This window comes from Ylistrum balloti, unplaced genomic scaffold (genome assembly GCF_031769215.1).
Source record: "Ylistrum balloti isolate Yb309-2 unplaced genomic scaffold, AGI_CSIRO_Ybal_v1 Utg370580, whole genome shotgun sequence".
NCBI lineage: Eukaryota > Metazoa > Mollusca > Bivalvia > Pectinida > Pectinidae > Ylistrum > Ylistrum balloti.
In genome coordinates, this window is record NW_026782361.1 from 1,612,360 (window position 1) to 1,627,693 (window position 15,334).

The 15,334-nt window shown below is 34.8% G+C and overlaps 1 protein-coding gene across 1 annotated transcript; it reads right to left on the reverse strand.

Moving 5' to 3' along the window:
- Window positions 1-7,535: 7,535 nt before the first annotated feature.
- On the reverse strand, window positions 7,536-14,571 carry LOC132556628 (uncharacterized). The gene is made up of 7 exons (XM_060221063.1): window positions 14,139-14,571; window positions 13,045-13,631; window positions 12,158-12,224; window positions 10,916-10,970; window positions 8,776-8,891; window positions 8,350-8,425; window positions 7,536-7,937 (listed from the first exon to the last, which is right to left on the reverse strand). The coding sequence occupies exons 1-7, from the start codon at window positions 14,278-14,280 to the stop codon at window positions 7,730-7,732; spliced, it is 1,251 nt and encodes a 416-aa protein (XP_060077046.1). The 5' UTR covers window positions 14,281-14,571; the 3' UTR covers window positions 7,536-7,729.
- Between the last annotated feature and the right edge of the window lie 763 nt (window positions 14,572-15,334).

Below are 15,334 nucleotides of genomic sequence, written 5' to 3' on the forward strand. Positions count from 1 at the left end.
ATTATTCAAGGGTGTGTCCGCGTCAGGGATGCTGAAGTACACTTGTCATTTCGCAGCTTTCTAATGTAATACTATAATTTTACTGTATCAAAAGATATTCATTTTAAATCTAAATATACAAAAAATATAATAACACTGAACCCATCCTTATTTACCAAGATATCATCTCACTGACCCCATCCTTATTGTACCAAGATATCATCTCACTGACTCCATCCTTATTGTACCAAGATATCATCTAACTGACCCCATCCTTATTGTACCAAGAGATCATCTCACTGAACCCATCCTTATTTACCAAGATATCATCTCACTTACTCCATCCTTACTGTACCAAGATATCATCTCACTGACCCCATCCTTATTGTACTAAGATATCATCTCACTGAACCCATCCTTATTTACCAAGATATCATCTCACTGACCCCATTTTTATTGTACTAAGATATCATCTCACTGAACCCATCCTTATTGTACTAAGATATCATCTCACTGAACCCATCCTTATTTACCAAGATATCATCTCACTGACCCCATCCTTATTGTACTAAGATATCATCTCACTGAACCCATCCTTATTGTACTAAGATATCATCTCACTGAACCCATCCTTATTTACCAAGATATCATCTCACTGAACCCATCCTTATTTACCAAGATATCATCTCACTGACCCCATCCTTATTGTACTAAGATATCATCTCACTGAACCCATCCTTATTTACCAAGATATCATCTCACTGAACCCATCCTTATTTACCAAGATATCATCTCACTGAACCCATCCTTATTGTACTAAGATATCATCTCACTGAACCCATCCTTATTGTACCAAGAGATCATCTCACTGACCCCATCCTTATTGTACCAAGATATCATCTCACTGAACCCATCCTTATTTACCAAGATAACATCTCACTTACTTCATCCTTATTGTACCAAGAGATCATCTCACTGAATCCATCCTTATTGATATCATCTCACTGAACCCATCCTTATTGTACCAAGATATCATATCACTGACCCCATCCTTATTGTACCAAGATATCATCTCACTGAACCCATCCTTATTGTACCAGGAGATCATCTCACTGAACCCGTCCTTATTGTACCACGATATCATCTCACTGACCCCATCCTTATTGTACCAAGAGATCATCTCACTGAACCCATCCTTATTGTACCAAGATAACATCTCACTGACTCCATCCTTGTTTACCAAGATATCATCTCACTGACCCCATCCTTATTGTACCAAGATATCATCTCACTGACCCCATCCTTATTGTACCAAGATATCATCTCACTGACCCCATCCTTATTGTACCAAGATATCATCTCACTGAACCCATCCTTGTTGTACCAAGATAACATCTCACTGACTCCATCCTTATTTACCAAGATATCATCTCACTGAACCCATCCTTATTTACCAAGATATCATCTCACTGATCCCATCCTTATTGTACCAAGAGATCATCTCACTGAACCCATCCTTATTTACCAAGATATCATCTCACTGATCCCATCCTTATTGTACCAAGAGATCATCTCCCTGACCCCATCCTTATTGTACCAAGATATCATCTCCCTGACCCCATCCTTATTGTACCAAGAGATCATCTCACTGAACCCATCCGTATTTACCAAGATAACATCTCACTTACTCCATCCTTATTGTACCAAGAGATCATCTCACTGAATCCATCCTTATTGTACCAGGAGATCATCTCACTGAACCCATTCTTATTGTACCAAGAGATCATCTCACTGACCCCATCCTTATTTACCAAGATATCATCTCACTGAACCCATCCTTATTTACCAAGATATCATCTCACTGACCCCATCCTTATTGTACTAAGATATCATCTCACTGAACCCATCCTTATTTACCAAGATATCATCTCACTGAACCCATCCTTATTTACCAAGATATCATCTCACTGAACCCATCCTTATTGTACTAAGATATCATCTCACTGAACCCATCCTTATTGTACCAAGAGATCATCTCACTGACCCCATCCTTATTGTACCAAGATATCATCTCACTGAACCCATCCTTATTTACCAAGATAACATCTCACTTACTTCATCCTTATTGTACCAAAAGATCATCTCACTGAATCCATCCTTATTGCACCAAGATATCATCTCACTGAACCCATCCTTATTGTACCAAGATATCATATCACTGACCCCATCCTTATTGTACCAAGATATCATCTCACTGAACCCATCCTTATTGTACCAGGAGATCATCTCACTGAACCCGTCCTTATTGTACCACGATATCATCTCACTGACCCCATCCTTATTGTACCAAGAGATCATCTCACTGAACCCATCCTTATTGTACCAAGATAACATCTCACTGACTCCATCCTTGTTTACCAAGATATCATCTCACTGAACCCATCCTTATTGTACCAAGATATCATCTCACTGAACCCATCCTTATTGTACCAAGATATCATCTCACTGAACCCATCCTTATTGTACCAAGATATCATCTCACTGAACCCATCCTTGTTGTACCAAGATAACATCTCACTGACTCCATCCTTATTTACCAAGATATCATCTCACTGAACCCATCCTTATTTACCAAGATATCATCTCACTGACCCCATCCTTATTGTACCAAGATATCATCTCACTGACCCCATCCTTATTGTACCAAGAGATCATCTCACTGACCCCATCCTTATTGTACCAAGAGATCATCTCACTGACCCCATCCTTATTGTACCAAGAGATCATCTCACTGACCCCATCCGTATTTACCAAGATAACATCTCACTTACTCCATCCTTATTTACCAAGAGATCATCTCACTGAATCCATCCTTATTGTACCAGGAGATCATCTCACTGACCCCATTCTTATTGTACCAAGAGATCATCTCACTGACCCCATCCTTATTGTACCAAGAGATCATCTTACTGAACCCATCCTTATTGTACCAAGATATCATCTCACTGAACCCTTCCTTATTGTACCAGGAGATCATCTCACTGAACCCATTCTTATTGTACCAAGAGATCATCTCACTGACCCCATCCTTATTGTACCAGGAGATCATCTCACTGAACCCATCCTTATTGTACCAAGAGATCATCTCACTGACTCCATCCTTATTGTACCAAGAGATCATCTCACTGACCCCATCCTTATTGTACCAAGATATCATCTCACTGACCCCATCCTTATTGTACCAAGAGATCATCTCACTGAACCCATCCTTATTGTACCAAGAGATCATCTCACTGAACCCATCCTTGTTGTACCAAGATATCATCTCACTGAACCCATCCTTATTGTACCAAGAGATCATCTCACTGAACCTATCCTAATTGTAATAGATCATCCTTATAGATACTTGAGTTACATACTGTTTCCTTTGTGGAACACTCTGGCCACTGTGTACAATAACAGGGAGCCCGTCCATCCTTATATATTAACTCTCTCCAAGTGTGTATATAGAATCAAACCTCTGCATAGAAACCAATTCTCAATAGTATTAAAAATCGTGTCAGTTCAGTGATTGTAAGCCCCGTGGCTTCTTCATTAAAGTACAACAGGGTTGTTTATTAGTAACATACTGACGATGTATCAATGGCGTAATCGGGTAGTCTTGGTAAAGTACATCAAAACAAAAGAATGTTATCAAATTTATTAGCAGGTGCACTTTCCCATCCACATTTTGACATTTTATTTTTGACACGCTTACGTTTCAACATTTTTAGACATTTTGCCAAAGTCTAGAAAGACGATGTAGTTTAATTCACTATTTGGCTATGTCATATATCACTCTGAATTTGTATCGAAATAAACTATTTAGTGGGTTTTTTTCGTACGATCAATTGATAAATGTTTTTTTTTTAATCTCATTGCTTATAATTATTAACATAGAGACAGAGACGATGTCTCAAATGTTAATAAAATATACTTAATTTCGATTTGATTCATAATTGTACAAAATACACAAGAACATGACATGTTATACATAGAATCAAATACAATAGAGATAAATGATGAATTAAAATGCGTCATCTTGTTTATTCCTGCTTGCATTACTGGCCTAAACCGTTATAATCTGGGAGGCCACTGAGGAAAATCCTAAAATACACATACCAATGCGGAAGTAAACAAACCCCACAATTCAATATACAAGAATTTTCTGTGTTGAGTAATACTTCTTAAAAAACATAAAGTCCAAGTGTATATTCTGAGCAATGACCGCAAATTCAGCGATAAAAATATGGAATACATGTAACGCGTAATTTCAAGAGGGAATAATCCTTCCTGCAGCCTTTCCATCCTTCTGATTGAAACAATCATATTTCTAGTTACAACATTTAAAAATTGTCAACAAGTTATATAAATTCTACTGAATTAATTGTTTTATATTGGTATATTGTCTTTGTCATTGCGGCCATCAATGTCGATTTAATTGTCGTTGTGTGCTTTTACAACTGTCAGAGGTTAAAAAGATAAACTGATGAAATAAAAAGATAAATAGTAAATGAAAACATATAATCATTATTTCTTGTTTTATAAACGATGCGGTTATGGCGCAAAAATTGTCATATATATACACATTGTGGTTGACTTTAGACAAAAATAATAAAACAATTAAGTTCATGTGTTAGATGATAAATATTTCATTTATGCTTAAAGAAAACTTACCGGAGTCGCAGTCAGTCCCTCTTCAGACATCACCACTCACTTGAAACGACATAAACACACTACCTACGGTCGGTGAGATAATTGGCTACTGGTAATATTGATATATATATATATTTATGTATATATAGTACCAGTCCGTCTATAACAGCGGACCTGTTTTGCTACCCGATCGATATATTTTACCATTTGGGAATATTGAATTTTACTATAGCAAAACAATTATTTTAAAAGGTTCATTTTGTCACCTGTCCGTACACGAGATAAACTTTTATATCAAAAATACATCTACTGTTATTTTATCATTTATCCATGCGCAGAAAAAAATGTGGAAATCGAAATGTTTTGTCACTTGGATATTGAGAAAAATCATTAAGAGAACTGAAAACGAAGATAACACACAAATGAAAGCTAATTGAAATATTGACACGATATCACTAGGCATAAAACGGCCCTAATGCATCTCAGCAGGGCATATTTAGAATCCATTGGTTACTACATACACATGTCATACATGCATGGTTAAACTGCGTGACAAATAATTTACTAACTCCAGTAGGGTTACGAAAGGTGAGAGTAAGCCGCAATGGATTGATATATCTAATACAAACATTATGTTTACCTGACAAGACCATTGTGACATAAGTTCATGTTGTGTTAGCTGCCTCTATACCTGTCCATAGGCAGGGTTGCTTTCTCGTATTGTTCATGAATTACAAAATTCGCGAGAATTAACTCGAAAAAATCGATACTGTTTTCATATGTTGAATCTATATCATAATAGTATATTGTATCAAAAAAAATGTCTTGTGAAAGATAAAAGAGATTTCATGAATTTGATGAAGAACATGGTCAACATTGCTCCTTGAATCTACAGCAACATGACTTGTCGTATTTTCAGCATCAATTATCTGTATTTCTTGCTATTGTAAATCATTGTATTGTTAACTACATGGGGTTCGATTCCCGGAATGAATGCGGAAAGGTAAAGTATCTCCTGTCCGACAACGTGGGTTTTCCCTGGGTACTCCAGTTTCCATGCCAACAAGAGTGATTAATATAAGTTGGAAAATCTGGTTTCTCGTTTATCTATAACTGCTTCTGTGAAACTGGTTATAGTATGGAGCCCATGTCCAGTACTTATGACCTCGTATGTACCATAAGGTATCTCATCACTTACATATCGGTGAATTATTTGTCCTGTTTATACAATGAATGTACTGTGGTATTTTGATGGTGACCACTGTGCTATTCTGTGGTTACATGTCAGTGAAGGTAAACATCAAATCTGAGATGGGAAACCTAAAGTTTATTCTTTTTTTTTCCCAGTCAAAATCGAGTTTCATTTTAATTGTGAAATATCTAGTCACAACTAAAACCTACAAACCACATGCAACTGCTCTGAATTCATATAATATATACCGTTATTTAACCTCTGGAATGAATATATGTACCGGTCGGGACTAAGCCATCTTGATATTTGATATCGACAGAGAAAAATAGATTACACGTTTTGCTGTGTTCTTTTGAAATATTACAATTAAGAATTATCCAATACCATTTAATAATGTTGGTATCTCTCGGTTGTCGTTCCTATAGTGACCACTCTCTTGTAAGCAGTACTGCTCTTCCGTGCTGAGGAAAACTAAAAATGTTCTTTGTCATAAAATCTGGCGCCAACTCCAGTTCTCAAATCCCGTTTTTTTTTTTTTTTTTTACTTTTTAACTTTTTATCGTAGCTTCTGACATGGATCCGATATCGATTGTTGGCGTTGTTGTTTTGTTTTCTTTTATAACTTGCCACTGTAATTAATTATTACAATTTCCTAATGTTTATTGTTGGCCCTTCAGCAACGGCGAGTCAGTTCAGCAGAGAGTTTGTATTGAAGACTGAAGTATTGAATCAGCGTAATTGTTATAATTTTTCTTTGTTTACTGTGTGGAGCTCGTGTGTTATCAGATGCAATATCATACAGCGACTGAAATCGTTCTTGCTTGTAATTCGAAGGAATTTTAATGTACCTTGGTCATTGTATGAAACACTTCGTATGACTGGAATCGGAAGTATGTATAATAACAGGTAATTGTTACCCCGTCTTAAAACAGAAAGCTGTAGTAATGAATATAAATCGTTCTGTGTTTGAATTCCTTACATTACTTTTTCATTTTTATTTTTGTTCATGATGGGTTAATTGAAACGACAATAGCCGACCCCCCCCCCCTCTTTCTCTCTCTCTCTCTCTCTGTTGTTAGGTATACCTTATTGATTTCAGAAATGTGTCATTATACACAGTATTAGCGTCAGTGTTTTACAACACACACCCCCCTGATTTCTCTCTCTCTCTCTGTTGTTAGGTATACCTTATTGATTTCAGAAATGTGTCATTATACACAGTATTAGCGTCAGTGTTTTACAACACACACGCCATAATTGATTTCCCCAAATGTTTAATTTTTAGTAGAATAAGTCTCATGGGATTATCCCTAGTCCTTATACGTAACAGTTTAGAGTTTAGGAGAATAAGTCTCATGGGATTATCCCAAGTCTTTATACGTGACAGTTTAGAGTTTAGGAGAATAAGTCTCATGGGATTATCCCAAGTCCTTATACCTGAGTGTGTAAGGTTGTTTAGTAGAACAAGTCTGAAAGGATTATCCCAAGTCCATTTGTGGGAATGTGTAAAGTTAAGTAGAATATGTATAACACATTTTGAAACAAATGTGATATGGAATATTTGATAAAAAAAAATATGGAACATGAATTAACAGTGAAAACCAGACATATTTGAGAGTTTATTCAACAGAACAATGTAACAACACATTTATAACACATACATCTAATGTATATTCCATGTAATACCACATTCAGTGAGATCATCTGTCTCTTTCTTAACAGACGTCTTCATAGGGGACACCCGATGTAGTAAAACATTGATGTCAACAAGACATTTCAATCGTACTTTCTTCTTTCACTAAACTCCGAAGATTTAAAATTTACTGTTTCTTCCAATATCTCTACTATCTGATCTGATTAACTTTAATTCTTGATTCCTAACTGGTAATCCCACAGATTTACCACATGATGTCCTGGAATATGATGTCCTGGAATACGATGGCCGTGGAAGTTTGGCTTAACACATGCACGTGATAGTTTGTAATCTTCAGCAGTAGTATATCTTGTATAGCTATCTAACTTCCGACCACCGGTTTTCCTTTGTCTCCAATTGTGAATGCCAACAACACAACTGTGAAATAAAAATTGTAAAAAATAAATATCCATTTGTTTTCATATTAGACTTTGTTTTGTTCTGATGTCAAAAAATTAAATATCATTTCTTTATGAAATCACAAAGATAATTTAACCAAGAAATAAAGAGTTCCAAATCCATAAATTATGTATTTCACTGTCACTGCCAACAAAATGAAAACTTAACATATCAATGTACTTTTTAAACATTACATAAACAAACACCGAACTCAAAAACAAAGGTTTTGTGTTTTAACAATCTTAAACTTAGAAAATAAATATTTTCGTGAATGTCCTTTTTTGTGTACCAAATTATGATTATATCCATTTCACTAAGGATATTTCAGTAAGATTGTTTCACGGATATGTTAGCTATAAGCTATAATGAAGGTATTAATTCATAAACTCACCCTGTTTCCTGATGGTCCTTGTGGCAAGGTTTAGCTGTCATTGCTTTTTCACCACAACATGTCCAAACCTCATTCTCTACAACACCAAATACTTTGATTAGTGGGATACAACTTCAACCATTCCAACAACAGAGACAACTATGATGTACCATTAACATATTTGTTACACTATACACTACACTACATCTCTACACTTTACAAGTAGATTTCACAAAAAATCATCCATGTCTTCGTGGAAGTGTGGGTTATCTAAAAGTAACCATTGCCTGAGAAAATACATAATTGTTTTTGTTTCTTTTTAGTTTAGTTTTTTTTTAATAGCTGCTTCATCAAATGGTGAAATATTTCTTTTAAATTGACACTAAATAATAACTGGCTACCAATCATTCTCAACATAGTAGTTAACTGGGTCTAGAATGAACTTACTGAGGTAGCCGGGGTGGTGTTGACAGGGAGCAGCATCTTTTAATCCTTCAAAGGTGCCCAGGCAGTTGAAACACTGACCATCAATCAAAGGAGATGGTGTCTGTGGGGTCCACCCTCTACAGAATCCATAAAAATCAATATTATGATTCATGGTGTGACCAACTCATTCAGATGTTTGTAGTCTGAAAAGCATGCTGGTCCAAGACGTACTATTTAAATGCATTTTTTTCTCCACAACTTTTTCTCATCCTCTTCCTTAAGTTTAAAAAAAAATCACAAATTACCATTTGAAATTCCAATTCCTTCACAAAGGCATCACATTTCAAACTGATTTTGAAGGCTAGTTAATGCAACTCTTAACACCTTTTGTTCTTCATAAATCTTAGGATGCTGTGTTTTCCTTCTGTTCCAATTCAATCTAAGAAAGTTTTGTTTCAACTAAATAGAGAATACAGGATCAGTGTCTTAAAATATAAGCTGGATTTTGGCTAGAGAGAATAAAAGACAAAAGTGGCAAGCCATTAGTGAACCACTTTTGACTTTCTGTCCTAGGCCAAAATGTTGTTTGTTACAACAAATGAAATTTCATATTCAAACAATTGTTTATATTTTAAAATGAAATGTGTAAGTAAATCAGACAATAATTCTACTGAATCAATGCATGTGCTAAACTACAGCTGTTTTCCGTCACTGCCAAATACAGCAAAAATGTATGTGGTCGGTGCATTCTGATAATGGCAGCACTGTTCCAAGATAAATCCAAATACAAGATTGAAAAATTAATCTGAAGAACAAGTGTTCCAAAGGAATCTTCACTCTCAAAGTTAAAATGGAATCAAAGGGCTCAATCAAATCAAAAGACCAAGCAACCAATCAAATCATAAGAGCTAATGTCCAATCAAATCATAAGAGCTAATGCCCAATCAAATCATAAGAGCTAATGTCCAATCAAATCAAAAGAACTAATGTCCAATCAAATCAAAAGAACTAATGTCCAATCAAATCAAAAGAACTAATGCCCAATCAAATCAAAAGAACTAATGTCCAATCAAATCAAAAGAGCTAATGCCCAATCAAATCAAAAGAACTAATGTCCAATCAAATCAAAAGAACTAATGCCCAATCAAATCAAAAGAACTAATGTCCAATCAAATCAAAAGAGCTAATGCCCAATCAAATCAAAAGAACTAATGTCCAATCAAATCAAAAGAACTAATGCCCAATCAAATCAAAAGAACTAATGTCCAATCAAATCAAAGGAACTAATGCCCAATCAAATCAAAAGAGCTAATATCCAATCAAATCATAAGAGCTAATGCCCAATCAAATCATAAGAGCTAATGTCCAATCAAATCAAAAGAACTAATGTCCAATCAAATCAAAAGAGCTAATGTCCAATCAAATCAAAAGAGCTAATGCCCAATCAAATCAAAAGAACTAATGCCCAATCAAATCAAAAGAACTAATGTCCAATCAAATCAAAAGAGCTAATGCCCAATCAAATCAAAGGAACTAATGTCCAATCAAATCAAAAGAACTAATGCCCAATCAAATCAAAGGAACTAATACCCAATCAAATAAAAAAATCTTGTGTTACAATCAAAAGGGTCCAATTAAAGACAATGCAATCAAATCAAAAGAACATTAAAAATCAAAAGAGCTAATGTCCAATCAAATCATAAGAGCTAATGCCAAACCTTGTAATGTCCAATCAAATCAAAGGACTAATCATTAAAAATCTTGTGTTATGCAACTAGCTTTGAATCTTGTCTTCTGACTTACTCAAATGATTTTTTTGAGTGTGTTTTTACCAATTCAATATATTGAAAATCTAAATAAGTCACATCATTTTTTTCAGTGTGCTGACAATCAGTATATTGAAAATCTAAATAAGTCACATCATTCATGGCTGACAATCAATCTCCCAGTCCCTAAATAAGTCACATGATACAAGGCTGACAATCAATCTCCCAGTCCCTAAATAAGTCACATGATACAAGGCTGACAATCAATCTCCCAGCCCCTAAATAAGTCACATGATACAAGGCTGACAATCAATCTCCCAGCCCCTAAATAAGTCACATGATTTATGGCTGACAATCAAACCCCCAGCCCCTTGATAATTCATTAACAGTCCTACCTCTTCTTCAACTTCTTGATGTAATCAGTCTGACGAGTTTCTTTCACGGCACAGGCTGAAATAACAAAAAGTTACTTGTAATATAAACTTGTACAGCACAACATGAAACAAGCAAAATTGATAAAAAAAGTTTTGTTTGATTTGAACAATCAGTTGATTATGTTGGAAAGGGTATTCATTATATTAATATTGGTATGATATTTCCCTTACAGTAACAACTGCACACTCATTATATTAATACTGGTATGATATTTCCCTTACAGTAACAACTGCACACTCCTTATATTAATATTGGTATGATATTTCCCTTACAGTAACAACTGCACACTCATTATGTTAATATTGGTATGATATTTCCCTTACAGTAACAACTGCACACTCCAACTGAAGTGGTATCATGATATTCTTAATGTTTAACATAACAGGATGATGTATTTAATTATTCAAATGTTGACTGTACACCAATCAGCATGAGAGTTATCTCTGGGGGTCACCTTTAATTTATGGAGGTCACAGACAATGGATTTGAGGTTAATCATTTGTGATATAAATAAGCATTCAAAGAAGCCAATCAAATAGCAGGGCAAGGGTCTGACATGAAAAATCACAAACAGCTGGCTTTGTCAATGGTAATACTTCCTTAACAGTCCCAACTTATCACAACATTACATAATGAATGAAAAAGCCTTCAGAATAGTTGATGGAGATGAGGTATCTCTTCACAGGTAAATATATCCTGATAAAGAAAGCCCTAGTAACCTGAACACTCTTGTATCAGTAATGAAAAGTCATAGTTTTTATTTGTGGACTGAATATTTCCAATGTTTTCTTTTTATTTATGTCAAACATTTGTGAAAATATAAATATATGCATGTCAAATACATGTAACAAGCACTTGTAGAGTTTTTTTGAAGGAGTTCCTCTCTCCTCTCCAGCCCCACCCCAACCCAGTCTTAATATATATATATAAACTTTTTTTATCTTACAGCAATTGAGAAACAAGCTATCAGCTTATATTAATCACTCTTGTTGGCCCGGATGGAAGTGTGCGAGGAATCTTACTGTGGGTGGAAACCAGAGTACCCAAGGAAAACCCACATAGTCGGGCAGGTGACCCCTTACCTTTTCACATCTGTTCCAGGAATCGAACCCCGGACAGCTAGATGAAAGGTGAGAGTGTTATCACTGCACCACTCGACCACCAAGATACCACACCATAATGTTGATTTTAATTGATATTACCTGTAGCTGTATGGTCCAAAACCTCCTTGTCATAAATTATTCTCTGCCCATATGACCTGCGCTGCTCCTAAATTGAAGCAAACAAACTTTTACATACATGTTGATTTGATAGATGTTTCATTCCTATTGTTTCCTTTCCTGATTTCTTTATCTTAAATCTAAAACATGTAATATGTTCAAACTTAAAGTGGTATGATAAAATTTTAGTGTATTATCACATGTGGCAAATTAGCATAATGATAAATTTGCATATACCAGTAAGTGACAACTGTTATATATAAACAATAATACAGACACAACAATTAGAATAATCTTCTTTTAGCATAACACTTTCAGTGCAAAATGCTAAATTAAGACTACCCTTTCAGTATATTTGAGATATGTTGTTGCCTCTCCTATAAGCAAACTGCTACATGGTTTCTTCATCATTTATTGGAGATGAACACCAAAACTTTTGATATAATGTTAAGTACATGAAAGTATTGAAATATAGATTTCAGAAAAATTAAACAGTAATGAGAGAAATCAGATGATACAATTTTAAAATAGCTCTTGTGACATTTGGGAGTTATCTCCCATTAAATAGATTTTTTTTCTCAAGTAATCATAAATGGTGTTCATTATACATATATTATGGATAGTTCTATAGTATGATATCATGACACCCACCATGTAAACCTTTGACATTATGACCTGTCCATTTCCCTCACGCATTAAAACACCCCTGGTAATAAGACATCCCATTTCCCCTTGACAGAAATCATTATTAATGCAAGATCTACCTCCTTTATTTTCTTACTAATGCCATAACATGCATCCTTTACACATGGTTTCCAGATCAAACTCTACATGGAAAGCCATAACTTCCCTTTACATGTTATACATACACTGTGTCTGTTGTCCATTTCTTTTTGTATTTCTTCAGCTGCTGACCACAGCTTAGATCGGAATGTCGCCAACATTTTCACATCTTTATAGTGTAGTATCACATGTGTAATTGCAATTTTGCTAGTAAAGGTTCTTTCATTAGCCTCTTTGTTGAATTTCAATACAATATCCTTTCTATACTGGTATAACAGCTTTTTGAAACCTTCTGTATCTTTCAACCGCAACAGGTTCCCAGGGAAAATTTTCATTTTACACTCCTGTTTTGATTTCAATGTTTTCATCCTTTTTTGCACAACCATCTGCTTTACTTTTTGTTTGTTTGTTTTTTCTACTTTAACCTTTTTAGGTCTGTCCACTGCAGGACTTGTACCCTGAAGGAAATTGTATGTGTTGTTCTTATATGACTGATAAAGTACATACAAAAACATACACAGACTGTAATTGTCTGTTGAAATGCCTTTCACAACTTCAGAATTTAAAAAGTTCTTCAAAAACTTTTGTTCTTCATTGGAATGCAGCTTTTCTTGGACCGATGAAATAATAATATGCAGATCTGATGATTGAAGAAGTCCTTTTATATCTGGTTCTGTAAAAAATAAATAAATAAAAAATGAATAAGATAAAGACGATTAACATTATTCAAACTATTGCAATGTGTATTACTTGGTTTTAAGTAATGTGACACTATAAGTAAAATTGCTTCCCATGGTAGCTTCATATTAAACAAATAAATACATAAAATATTATGCATTAACAAAACATATACATTTTAAATGAACATTTATTTCGCACAGTAAGCACTCAAATTTATTGGCACTTATAGAATCAACATTTTTACATCTTTACTGTGTGAAAAAATTAATTCAAAATACAGAACTAGTTGCAATATTATAAAAAGGTTCAAACAAACTGTGTTATTCACCAAAAATTAAAAAAAAAAACAAAAAAACAAAAAAAAAAAAACCATACAAAATACATACAATTTACAAATGTAGCCTACTTACCATTAAATCAAGATCTGATCTGGTTTTAAGGATGAATATATAAAACTTATATAAAGAAAACAATGCATCGGCTAAATAAATCTACTCACTTTTTCTTCTACAGGAACAGACTGCCATTCCCAAACGGTAAACATAAGGCCGAGGAATCAGTTTTGCATGTTGGATATCTCTGCTCAGCTGTTGGAACGCCAACTTGTCATTATGATATAGACAGATAGTGTTGATATCCATGTTTGATATAACTTCATATACTGCCTGGCTGTTAGAGTTCCACGATATATCTATTACACGTATTATTATAGTTTAGCTAGCATACCACTAACTAATATCTTTAAATCAGCCGTTAAAGTAAATAAAATCTTCCTGACTTTGCCATACTTGCAACTTTGCAAGTAACACGCTACCAAACACATCTGCTTACTGTTTAGGCCTATATAAGTGCTGGTAAAATGCAAGATATGCTGAATCTGTATTTGGATTACACGTCATCAACTGATGAAATGGTCATGCAACTCGGAGAGTGGAATATTCCAGATGATTCTGACAGTTCGATCGTCATGTTGTGGTGCAATATAATGTAATGACTCAAGGTGGAAATGATCAAGAGTGTTCCGAAAGGCCTATTCCGAACGGTCAAGTGATTACTTTCGCTTTCATTTTCGATTTACATAAAACGAAGTACCATTTGATACGTTTTTGCTTTTTCTATCCCTTTATTAAAAATGTAAAATCACAAAATATCTATATTGTCACGTAGTTAATTTTTTTAGCTGTCTATTTCATGTATAACTGTGTAGATTCGTCTGTTGTGAGTGACGTGCGCGTGCGAGTGTTATTGTTTACCTGTAACATGTGGTTTCTCCGCTGTCCAGGTGGAACGAGCTATATTTAGCCGCTACGCTTGGTCAGAACCTGTTCTATTGTTTACCTGCGCGGGTCGAAGTGTCCTTTTGTGTGAGCTGTCAAATAATGTTGTCAAGTTTTTTTAAGTGTTTCTTCTCGTTATGTGCTGTGTACGTAAGATTGTGTAAGTCTTTTCGCCATAAGTTGTCTTTGTAAATCGTTGTCCTTGGTTCGTTAGACTGAGCTCACCTGTAGCGCCGGGTGGACGTGTTTTTGACACGTAGCGGTCTCTCAGCTATTTTTATACTTTCTACCCCCTTGTCTGTTCAACCATTATTTGTTACCATTTTATCCTGAATACACTTTTAAAGAGAACAAATAAGTTTGCGTAATATTTAATTCTCATGGTAAAATTATACAAGGCCCACTGACCGGCCCTAAA